This window comes from Zonotrichia albicollis, chromosome 6 (assembly GCF_047830755.1).
Source record: "Zonotrichia albicollis isolate bZonAlb1 chromosome 6, bZonAlb1.hap1, whole genome shotgun sequence".
Lineage (NCBI taxonomy): Eukaryota > Metazoa > Chordata > Aves > Passeriformes > Passerellidae > Zonotrichia > Zonotrichia albicollis.
Window position 1 is genome coordinate 43,550,465 of NC_133824.1, and position 12,045 is coordinate 43,562,509.

At 37.0% G+C, this 12,045-nt stretch overlaps 1 protein-coding gene across 7 annotated transcripts in view; it reads right to left on the minus strand.

The window, feature by feature from the left end:
* Positions 1 to 659: 659 nt before the first annotated feature.
* INSC (INSC spindle orientation adaptor protein) overlaps positions 660 to 12,045 on the minus strand; it is a 128,855-nt gene continuing 117,469 nt past the window's right edge. For all 7 annotated transcript variants that reach the window (XM_074543393.1, XM_074543389.1, XM_026793190.2 and 4 more), the window contains exons 10-13: positions 8,379 to 8,445; positions 6,642 to 6,797; positions 5,930 to 6,006; positions 660 to 4,214 (exon numbers count right to left, since the gene is read on the minus strand). In XM_074543393.1, the coding sequence (XP_074399494.1) occupies positions 4,086 to 4,214; positions 5,930 to 6,006; positions 6,642 to 6,797; positions 8,379 to 8,445 (429 nt within the window). In that variant the 3' untranslated portion in view covers positions 660 to 4,085. The remainder of the gene's footprint in view (positions 4,215 to 5,929; positions 6,007 to 6,641; positions 6,798 to 8,378; positions 8,446 to 12,045) is intronic.

The window sequence follows — 12,045 nt, forward strand, 5'->3', positions numbered from 1 at the left end:
GTGTTTGGTCTGCAGGTCTAGTGGGTTACTTTTATTTCCCTGATTCAGTGATTATTTGGCTGAAAACTGATTAAACCATAAACTCTTAGTCAGCAGGTCTGCTTGTAAAAGTACCAAAAACATTAAAGTATAAGCTGATATCCCATGCTTTCTCTCAGGCTTTTTGGAGGATATGTTGTTCCTTCCCCTTGTAATAACAATGAATAATTCTTTCTGTTCTAGGTGATCCTAATTATATCTATTTAACAAGGTCTTTTTGTTACTTAGTTTCTCAGCAAAAACCTTATCAATATAATAATTAGCAGGACTAGACCTTGGAATGCAACTCTGTTAGATAACTAGCAATTATACAAATGCACTCCCAAGAGGAAGAAATTTGTCACAGCTGGAAAAAGAAACTCAGATCCAAGAGCAAGAAAATAGAGATAAGGGTCTCCACAAAGAACATAAGTAACTAGAATAGATGATCCTGTGTTTTTCTTGTTCCCAGTTAGCTTGTCAAGGGCCAAAAGTATTCACTCACCTTCCCACCAGTTCTGCACTTCCAACTCCAATTAACAAATTCACTCTGGACCTTTCCTTCAATGCTTAATGCCATCTTCCCTCCCCTCCCCTTGAAAATGAGAACATTGGTGAATAATTTACATTGTCTAGAGTGCTTCTTTAAATGCATTAAATTTAATATAAATTAAAAGTGAATATCAAAGCAGATTCCTCAAAATACAAAAGCCAAGGTTATTTTGACTGTTCATTGCTGTTATCTAAAAGGAGATGGTCAACACAAAAATTTGGAACAAGCCATATAAGAGAACAGAGTCAGTCTTGTACAAAGGCAAACCCTACAAACGAAGTAATCTTTTGGATACTAACAGGCAAACCCAAAAAGTAGCTAAGATATGCAATTTACAAAGACATTATTTTATTCTAGGTAAATACAATTTTAAATGAAAAGGTCAGACAAGTAAAATTCCCCATAAGTGATTCATGTACCAAGTACACAATAAACAGAGAATAACCAAACTATTCTATGAATGAAACATCTGGGCCTTGAATATCTGTAAACAGTTTGAAACCAAAGCTGAAATTTGAAGACATTGTCCAAAGTTGCTGGAGTGTAAATCAAAATTACAAAGAATCCTGCAGCTCACTGCATGTTTGTTAAGTATTTCTAATCTCATACAAAACTGAAAATGTTCAGAAGAATTTAAGTGAAACAACATTCCCCACAAGTTTGACATTCATTTTCCAGGAAGATGAAACCCATACCTAATCTACATTCAGGCTCTATGGGGCAATGAGTCCACATAAATGAGCTGATTTGGGAATGTATTATACATACTCTCCACTCTTACTCCTACCTGTATATGTATATACAGAGGGAGTCCAAGGATTAAGCCATCACAATATTTATTTTAGTGAAAAATTCTTGATATTAAATATTGTATTTCATACTACATTTGAAAGAAAAAATATTTATTCTGGCTTAAACTGTTCTTTTTTGTCCATTTTGTTTAAAAGCTGAAGAGCCACTTTCAAAGCAAACATTTAGAATCAAGAATTCATTCGGAATCCAGAATTCTCATTCAGAAGTAATGAGAACAAAAAAAAAATCAGTATTTTTAATGACTTATTATTTCCAAGTGAATCAAGAAGTAAAATTAGAGGTATGTTTATTTTCCCATAAACTTTAGCATATACCAAAATAAAGTGCACAGCTCCTGGTGAAAAAAATCAAAGCCTAAAATGCTTTTGAGGACACTTAGGTGACAAGAGATCTGCTGAAATGGCTCTTTCAAGATATATTTTCTGCTGCAAAGAGGAGTTTCACCTAAAAGTACTCTTCTTCTGTAATATAAACAGCCACATCTGTAATATGAACACATTTAAATGGAAAATATGGACCTAGAATTATGGATCCATATTGCAGATTGAGAGTATCTGTAGTAAATTCAATCATTGTGGGTTCACATTCCTGTACTTAGGAGAAAATTAGTTGTTAGCAACCTGCTCACTGAATATTTGATTAATATGTTAGAAATTACATTAAAACATTATGAGCCATGATAGCATCTTCTTAATAGCCCTTTCAGTTCACTATGCATGCATGTGAGGAAAATTTCTTTAAAAGAGTTTTTAAATTTACCTATTATGGAGTAAACCCTACTCTATCTTGACACTCCTATCTCTGCTGGTAGCTGAAGTTGACAGAATGAAGTTCTGTAAAGAAACTTAGTACAGAATTTGATGTGTTTTATCAGGGACTGCCATGCTATCAGAATGATAACAAGATTTTTTTTTATTAGGTTTTTTTAATGAAATTTATTAATTTATTGTTTCTACCAAGACAACCATGGCTCACACATGTATTTCTGCTTAGGAAGAAAAATGTTGAAGTCCATCAATAATACAATATTTTTAAAGCTTTACAGTACCATGCATTTTAACAATCTTGGAAACTTAAGAAGTTGTCTCAAAATAAGCAAAAATTCAGAATGCATCTCTGTGCTTACTAGAACATCTGATCCAACACTTTCCTTTGAATAGCTGCCTATGACAGAGGTTATTGTAAGTTTTGTAAGGTTTTAAAATTCAGTCAAGATAGAGCTGATTATATGGAGAGGTCACAAGAAAGACATTAAGGCAGAGACTTCTTAACTCATACAATCAAGGGAGAAAAAAGTAACCACCTTTGTCTCACTGCTTGAAGGTTTCTTATATACAGAAAATATGGAAGGCAATCACAGCTTCACAATTTCCTGGTGCTTTTCACCCAAACAGCACATAACACTAAAGAAACATTAATTAATTAAGCTGGTTAATGTATCTACAAAATACAGCAAGAAAAGAACGGAGGGGGGCGTTTTGGCAGATATCCTAGAACCCTGAAGTTGCTGATCATGAAATGATCCAAAGCAATATTTGGAAGCCACGAAAAAAAATTACAGCTCTTTTCAAAATCTACAGAGTGCTTTGAGAAAAATCAAGGGAAAAAACCACTACCAGATATTGTTGGTTGAGTAATTTTCAATAGATGTGGTTTTTCAATGAAAGAGAAAGAATTAAGAAGAATGCTTATGGGAAAAAAGTTGATTTCAAAATAATGTCTGTTATTTAGGTTATCATCCATTTCTCAACTTCCAGAGCTCCTAAGGGTCCCATTCAAGTTTTAAAAATACAGAACTAGTTAGCAAGCCAGAAAAATGAAAATTCAAGCTAAAATTAATTAAACTCTTCAGGTTATTTAGTATAGGTGTGAACAACTTTTCACAAAAACAGTAGCTTGAATGTAAAAACATGTCTGGACATTAGCACTTCCAGTTCTTGTAAGGCTTGGAAAGGAGAGAAAATCGTCACTGTGTAATGGTTTTAAATCATAGGTGGAAAATTTTACATTATGAGATAAAACACACACCATCCAAGATTTTTCTAGAATTCTCTGGATTTCTTTAGGAAATTTCAGTCAACATAAATAAAGACCTTTCTGTTATTGTGTATCCTCTGATGAAAATATATTTAAACAGCCTAAGAATGTATTCAAACATCATTTGAAGCCAGTGCTTGAACGTTTTTGGAAATTTTTCTATCATTTATATAATTCTATTAAAATATATAAAAAGTTAGGAACTGGACTTAGACTGTAACATCCCTTTCATTTCAAAGTATATACTTGCAGCTTTTAGGATTATTTTTCTCCTAATACAGATGAGGCTAAAACATTTATTTAAAAACCTACAAAATGTCCTAACTATAGAAAAATATCAGTGAAAAAAATCATCAGAAGCATTTAACATCAGAGCAAAAAATTCTTGGCTTCATTACCTTAATTCAACTATATTAAACAAAACATTTTGCTAGATGGCAATGATAAGGTGCTGTGTGTCTTGGCAGGAAAATGAAATAAAAAATTACCTTTGCAAACCACAGTAACAAGTTTTCTGCCTTTGCTCTGACAAACCACATGTTCATGGGTTTAGAATAAATAAGTCATAAATAACAATAGGACTAAACCAAAATAAAATTGTACATGTGCTATCTTACTGTGTACTTATCACCTTCATCATTGTTCAAAGGTTTTTGGCTTCCATTTATACAAAGCTCTCTTCCATATTTGTGCACAGCAGAAAAGAATCCACGAGTCTGGGCTTTACCAGCTGCTGAAAATCTGAATCCTCCAGCCCATCAGGACTCATCACTGCCAGTCTCCTCAGGGCTGCCTAGAAAAACAAAAACCAGCATCGTTGCAATTCAGTTTGGGAAAGGTTTCATTTCAGGTTTGGCAAAGCCTTCATTGCAGAAATCCATTATAACCATACCTAAATAACAGCCAGAACCCAAAACTGAACTGTGCAGGTCTATGAGTTCTGCTACCTGGGTAATCTCTCCTCACTGTCTTCATCTGTCAGATGAATCTTCCCTCATGCAAAGTTATTCAATAGCAATTATTTTGGGGTACTTTGCTTTTAGACCTGAGTAATGTCTAAGTACAGTTCAAGCCCTCAGACACCAGTGGCAGTACCTATCAGAGCTTGAAGCAACTTACATCTCAAGAATAATATTTTTGCCACATTTTTATCAGAAAACATCTTCAGGCAATTACTAAAATATCAGGAGAAGCAGAATTTCTGAGACAGCAAGGTAGGTAACATCTCAAGCAACAGGCATGGATTCAAGGAATGTGCAGCAACTTCAGTGAGACAGAAAAATCATAGTCTGGTTTGTTGCCATTGCTCTGTGATCTCTGCTCTGACCACACAAGATTAACAAGTCTTCTTGGCATGTAGGAAGAATAATCACAGCATTTTCTATGCTCACATTTATACTTTCTTCACCCTGAACGAGACCTGCTTAAATGAACAATCTGCAATAACCAAGCATTACTATTACATTTAAAATAACATTAATATCATAAAGCACTGTGAAATTATATTCTTCATTCACCAGAGTTTGTGCTCCAGCCCTAGATCACCCACGTCCCCAGAGGCCTCTCACAGCAAGCTCAGTGAAATCATTCAGCTCTGGCATTTGGCTCACAGTGCATGCAGTGCAGGGCAGCAGATGGGATCTTTCTCCTGAGCAGAGACAGTCTTAAGCTTCTGGTGCCCACTCCTTGCTGGGCACTGTATTGTCTTGGTGACACAAATAGAAAAAAATGGATTGGAGTGGAAGCAAGAAATAACTTTTCCTCTTTTTGGATGTTTTACATAAATATTTTCATATATAGGCGTGAATGCAGATAAAGGGCTGCTACCCCCATGACTCAAGGCTAATTTCAACAAACACAGAACCATCACAGGATGGAATTTGGGAATTAATGAATCCTTAAATTCCAAAGTGTTCCAAGGAAATTTTTGGTGCCCAGTTGTTGGGAATTTAGCTGCTAAGGACTGGAAAAGTACAAAACTGCGGCTAATTCCAAGTCCTGCACCTGCACAGATAGCAATGTCGTTGGGCCTAGCTGTGGTATAATAACAAACAGTGAAAGAGACATGAGAAAAGAGAGTGTAACCCCTAAGGAATGAGGATGAGTTAATGCTATAGTTTAACCAATAGATTGCTTGGCTTACAGAATATTCATAAGCTTATTATTTGCTGTATAAGTGTTTGATACTTTCTTCAATAAACTGGACCAGAAAGACCTGAGGGACCGGGACTGGACCTGAAGGGCCTGTGATGAACCAACTGGTGTCCTGGTCCCCTTCCTTCGACACCCAGTAATTTGAAGATGAAGCCATTTTTCCTTGTGTGCTTAAATCTTCAATCTGAGGATGAATAATTGACAGTGTACAGGATTATGCTTAAGGGGAAAAGCAGGAGACCCTGACATGAATTTAAAACATTTCTGCAATACTTATGCATTTTGAAATCTAAAGGGATGTTTTTTCTTTAATTTTCCAGTATAAGCATGAAAGGAAGACTAAAATGTACATACCAGACATGCCACTAAGACAGAATCACTGTTATTTCTTTCTGTTGGTGATCTGCAAAGTTTAATCAGGCGAGGAATACCTGAGAGCAACAAAAGAGTGTCAGGAGAAATAATTTAGAAAAACAACTTATTTTGTGACATTTTTGAGGCATCATATTTATCTTTTTTTTAGTAGATATGATCTCTAATGCAAAGATGATATGCAAATACTTAAGAGACCTTCCATGGAGATATGCAGTTCAGAGCAGTTATAATTAATAGTTGTAAAGCATAAACAAATAAATCGGGTTTACTTGCTGCTGCAATTTCAGAGAAAATTGTGACCTCCATTTCTTCCCTACCAATCCCCCCACGCACCCTTAAAAAACTCCTAGCCAAAGAACACATTCCCTCCCATTGGATTCATCACACCTGGGCAAGCTGGGGTCCCAGCCTTCTGTGCCCTGACAGATCCTGCATAAAGGAATGAGAGGCAGCAGTGTCATTTGGCACAGCAAGGCACAGCTCTGTGCTGAGTGGTGCTGCACCTCAGGCTCCTCTGGGAAACAAGCCAGAGCTTCATTTAGCTCCATCCCCTCCATCACCCTCTGGACAGACTCTATAGGGAATATCTCTCACAAAGTTCACCAAGTGAGGCTAAACATTAAAAAGAGCTTCTCCATGACTGGCAGCTGCTCCCTCTTTCAGTGCCATTAAGCAGGAGACACGTCCTTACAGCTGAGTTTTACAGCTGCCTCTGCCACCTCCGGATCTCGGCTGAGCCGTGCCAGGGTCACCGCAGATTTCTGCTGCACTCGCTCACAAGCTGCAGCTTCTGCTGGGTTTCCAGAAGAGGATTTCTCAAAGAGCATCTCCATTAAAAGCTGAACACCTGAAAGAATACAAGAGCCATCGTTATCCACTCTGCAACAAAAATCTCAGTGCAAAAAAGTAAAGGGGAAAGGAAAGCTGGGCTAATACAGACCAGCCACTGCCCAAAAAGGGAGAATGCAGAATACATAAATGAAGGCTGCAATTTTGACTTTAGCACCCAGGCACATCTAATCTCTGCATAAGTTTGTCTTCACTAGGAAGGTACAGAACTTCTGGAATTAGAAAATGCACTAACTTTTCCCTCCTCTAAATTTTACTAATTTATTTCAGTCAACCAAATGTAATTCCTTATTTGCTTCTAAATTAACCTGAAGGCAATCACTAACTGAAAAACCTGTAGTGACATATTTCAGGTCACTAAATGAAGTTTCACTCTCAATTCAAGTAATTATTTCTTGCTTATTTACATATTTTTAAGCAAGCCTTTAAAAGTTTCCTTCTCAAACTGTTTAAGAATACTTTAGAATGAAGAATAGTTTAATGAAGGAAATTATGAAATTCTGTTTCTTGAATTTACTGTATAACTCTTCACTCTAGAAGAGACAATGTTATCCCTGTCGAAGTGGCTTCATTAACTTATTGTTGCCTGTAGGAGTTGATATTCTTCTTGTAGCATCACAAAAAAAGAAGATGATTTCTCCTTTCTAGATCATTTTAAATGTAAAGACAATTATGTGCTATTAGACTCCATATGCTATTAGGCATTCAGATTACATCAGGTAGCATCAGAGGATTTTAACTGTTTGAACATTTGCATAAATAATTCAGAGAATTATCATCAGAACCATGCAGCTAGATAATAATCAATCAACATACAAAAAATTCAGAGTTGAGAAGAAAGCTCCTAAATTCTCCAGCATTCAAAGACCATTCTCAGAATGTGGCCTGTGACTAGCACCTGCTTATTATAACATGAGGCAGACACAAAAGACATTTTACACACAGGATGAGTGCCAACCCCTCCCAAAAGCCAGGGGGCAAATGTTTCTTGTGAAATTCCATGGCAGAGTGTGTACAAAAATTTTACTTACTGTCATTGTCCCTGACAATCCACTGCAGTGTCTAGCATGAGTTAGGCCTACTTGACCTAGCAAAGCAATACATGTGAACTTTCACTGTAATTTAATGTTTCCCAAAAAAAAAAAAAAATCACCCATCTTACTCTGTTGCTGGCCTTGAATTTGCTGGTAGATGTATTAATAAGGCATTTACATCTTAGCACACTATTACCTGTATTACCACAATACAGCTTGCTGAAACAACCTTTACTTTTTTACTACTTTTCTTTGCATCTAGGAGTAAGAAACACACACAGAACACCAACAATGTGGTCACAAATGCAGTTTCCTAAAACAGTTTTTATTTTACAGGCATTAAACAGGCATTTTATTTCGTTTATGTGGAACCATCCCCAAGACTCATTTTGCATCCTGCAGCAATGTGTAATATGAAGCAGAGACAGGATGCAAAATGAAGCTTTATTAGTGAAGACTTTCTCCTCTACCTTGTAAGTACTACGTTCCCATCTACTCTGACTCTACAGAACGAAATAAAAATATAATTCAGTTAAAATACATACCATTTCCTTGAATGATTTCTGAAGCACACTGGTCCAACACAGACATGTTTGCCAATATTGTTACCACCTGTTGTTAAAAAGAGAAGGAAATATGAAGTCCAGTCCTACAATTCAGTAATATTAAATACAATTGTGGTTCATAAAATAAATATGGTGAATATTTGGGAGAGCTGTTATTGCGCTGAATCTGTTCAGGAAAAATGCTAAGAAATCCTTGCAAGAGATTTGGAGTTTTGAGCTTTGATTCAAGGGAATATTTAAGGAATATTTTCCAGTTTTGTTGAAGTCAAGAATTTTCTGCATGTCAAGGCACTGTCTCAAAAGTACCTGGACTTAAAATTTTGTTTATACTTTTCTAGAGGTAAAAAACCATGGTTAAGCTTTGTACCAACACATTCTGTGTTGGTATGTGCATAAGCCCATTCTAAGATCTTGATTTACAGAATTTCTTATCCCAAATCACTTTAACTGTTTTTGAGATTAGGTGTAACTCAACTTGCTTAAAGGGATGCAGCAAGCCACTGACAGAGCCTGAACCCTGTGGTGCTGTTGGCTTTCAGTCAGCCATTCCCTCATTGATATCACATACTTTCTCACACTTCCTGCAAGACATTCTTCTCAGTCCTTCAAATACTTTGCTTTTTGCATGCAGACACATCCCAATATTAACAGCATATGTGAGAGACCAAATAATAAATGCTAGAGATCTTCATAATGCAAAACAGAAATAATATTCTTTCTTAAGAGGTTTTAAACTTTCTCTAATGTAATTCAGGAAAACTGATCAGACTCAAAAATAAGGGTCAGTTTTGGAACTGGTTATCAGCTTTTAACAGTACAGTGTCACTTCAGAAACCAGCAAACTTATTAGATGTAAAGAGGCATGAGATCAAATCACCATTCTGATCTCACTTTGCCATTTTAAAAACAAGGATGACTCATTTCCGATGCTGTGACATAAAGGTCTTCCACTTTTGAAGGTGGTGTTACAGTGTCATCTCCCTGAATAAATATACTTACTTAGCATGCAAATGAGTTGCTGAAACTCTACAGAGTGACAGGTAGAAATATGGTAACTCAGTGTATGTCTATGTATTTATTCCATATTAATTATTAACTGTGTTGCAGGCAGAGTGTATATGTTTTCTCATTCTAAATTATATCCCGTTAATGAAAATTGCTTCCTCCGTGCAGAATCTGTACCCCATGTGGCTCTCTAAGCCACAGATGAAGAATTCAATTAACCACAATTTGAATACATGCCAATTATTCCACTGCTTCAAGTTATTTTGTCTAATAAGTATTTTCATACATAAAAATAGTTTGTGTGCATCTTTTGACACCAAAAAAATTATTTGAGGTTATAGCTATACTTCCTTTGTGTTGATTATGTGGCCCCCATATTTTGCAATATTTATGGACTAGCTTAGAGGGTTTATTTGTAACATTCTCCAGAGGGGGGTAAAAAAGACCCTTATGACCAATGACCATCAAGTTCTACCTATGTTATCTTCTAAAATCTTAGCAGGACTCAAAAGGTAGCTAAGCTCTATGGCTTACTCACTCCATATGGATAAACCTTTTTTTTCCCCAAGAAAGTCCATTTTGTTGTGATGTAAACAATATAACAAAATAGGATAATGTAAAAATATAATAGCAAGCAGAATAAAGAGTTGACTTCAAAAGCTCTATTTCCCCTCCATTTTCCTCTTTTAAAGTTCATGCAACTTACATGAAAATTTCCTCTCTAACACAAACCAAAGTTCAAGGAAGTTTCCTATTAAGGATGAACTCTCTAGAGGAAAACAAAAACAAATGTAGATTCAATTAGCTTCAGAAAGTAACACTTCTGTGAGCACTAGTATTAATGAAGCCTCATCTCTTTTGGATTTAGAGCTGATCAAAAACATAAATAGATGTTTGCCAGTAGATCCTCTCCCACTGTAGTTTTATTTTTCTTTTTGTATACAGAAGCTTATACTGCAGTCTTTGTCTTTGCTTCTCTTCCCATTATCTGGCTCCAAATTTCATAAAGCCTTAGGCAGTCTCAAAAATAACTATGAAGTCCTGTTGAATCAGCAAACCAGTTCAGATGTTATGGTGAGACATGGAGCACACAAACAGATAGAGATAAAAGTGACTGCCTGAGCCTCATTTCATACTTGAAAATTATTGGAAAAGAATGCATACCAAAACCTCTTTCAGAACTGAAAGTACTTTGAAATAATTGAAAGTCTTGAAGATGTTTAACATGGAATCTCTACTGTTCAACTGCAATTTGTAGTATCAATTTCATTAATTGCTGAAGTAATTGATGCTGCCAAAGGGCACACTCCATGATTACAAAGCATTGGCACCTGACAGAATTTATAGTTCTTGCAATTATTTTGGATTCCTAATCCATGCAATGAACTTGTGGCCAACTCAAAGTGTAAGAAAGAAGACATCCTGAAGACAAGGTGCATGAGCTCTGGTCATCTGTCATTGCCTCCCTGCCATGGAGAAGGAATGTGCTGAAGCCACATGCCAATTCTTGACCTGTGGGATTTGTAGACGTGCTATGAAGCAAATTTTGTCAGGGAATCCAGCATAATTCCCTACCCCAGCATCTATATCTCTGCTAAGCAGATCTGCTTTGGAGGTGGATCCTGACCCATGCATTTCCAATACCTGCATTTTAGCAGTGCTCTCCAATAGACAGACACAGGCTGGCCCACACTCCTTTCTCTGATCTCCAAATCCATCAAGAATTGCAGCTGCCTCTCTCTGCTAAGCCTGCTGGCTGCAGCTTGTGCACTGGGAGCCCTAAATCCACTGTACTGATGAAGACCACAGAAAAATAGACTTGATCAACACAAAATCAGCATAGAAACATAGAACAGCTTGGGTTGGAAGGGACCTTAGAGATCATCTAATTCCCATCCCTGCCATAGGTAGAGACACTTCCCATTTGACCAGGTTGCTCAGACCTCCATCCAGCCTGGCATTGGACATTTCCAGGGATGGGACATCCTCAGCTTCTCTTGGCAACCTGCTCCTGCGCCTCACCACCCTCACAGCAAAGAATTTCTCCCCAATATCTAATCCAAACCCACTCTTGTTCTGTTTGAAGCCATTCCCCTTGTCCTGTCACTACATGCCCTTACAAAAAGTCCTTCTCCACCTTCGCGGTTGGCTCCCTCAGGTCCTGGAAGCCCTGTGACATTTGTTTGCCATCAGAAGGGAGCAGGATGGATGATTCAGGTCAGTGTCACGAGCAGCACTGCTAAAAACAACCAGAGGAACAGCCCTGCAGGGCTCCTCCTGTGCTCAACACCTGCCTGCTCGCCTGTGCTCTGCACACCTGACCCAGGGCGCACTGAGACACGGGGCAAGGCAGAACGTCAGCAAAGGAATTCTCAGCTAAAGCTCATGCTTTAGCACCTTCTGAAGGGACACCAACTTAGCAAAATATCAACATGCAGAGATTTCATTGGGAGTAGTAAGATTTTTCACAAGAGTAAGAGATTAAGCAGTTAAAGCTGAACTTTAAAACTTTAAATTTTTAAGTTAATTTTTAAGTTAAAATTGAACTTTAAAACTTCAGAACTTAAAAAAGCACACCCAAAATCAAGAAGCTTTGAATGTTCATCTTTAAAGGGTTTGTTGGTGAACCTAGTACACAGGG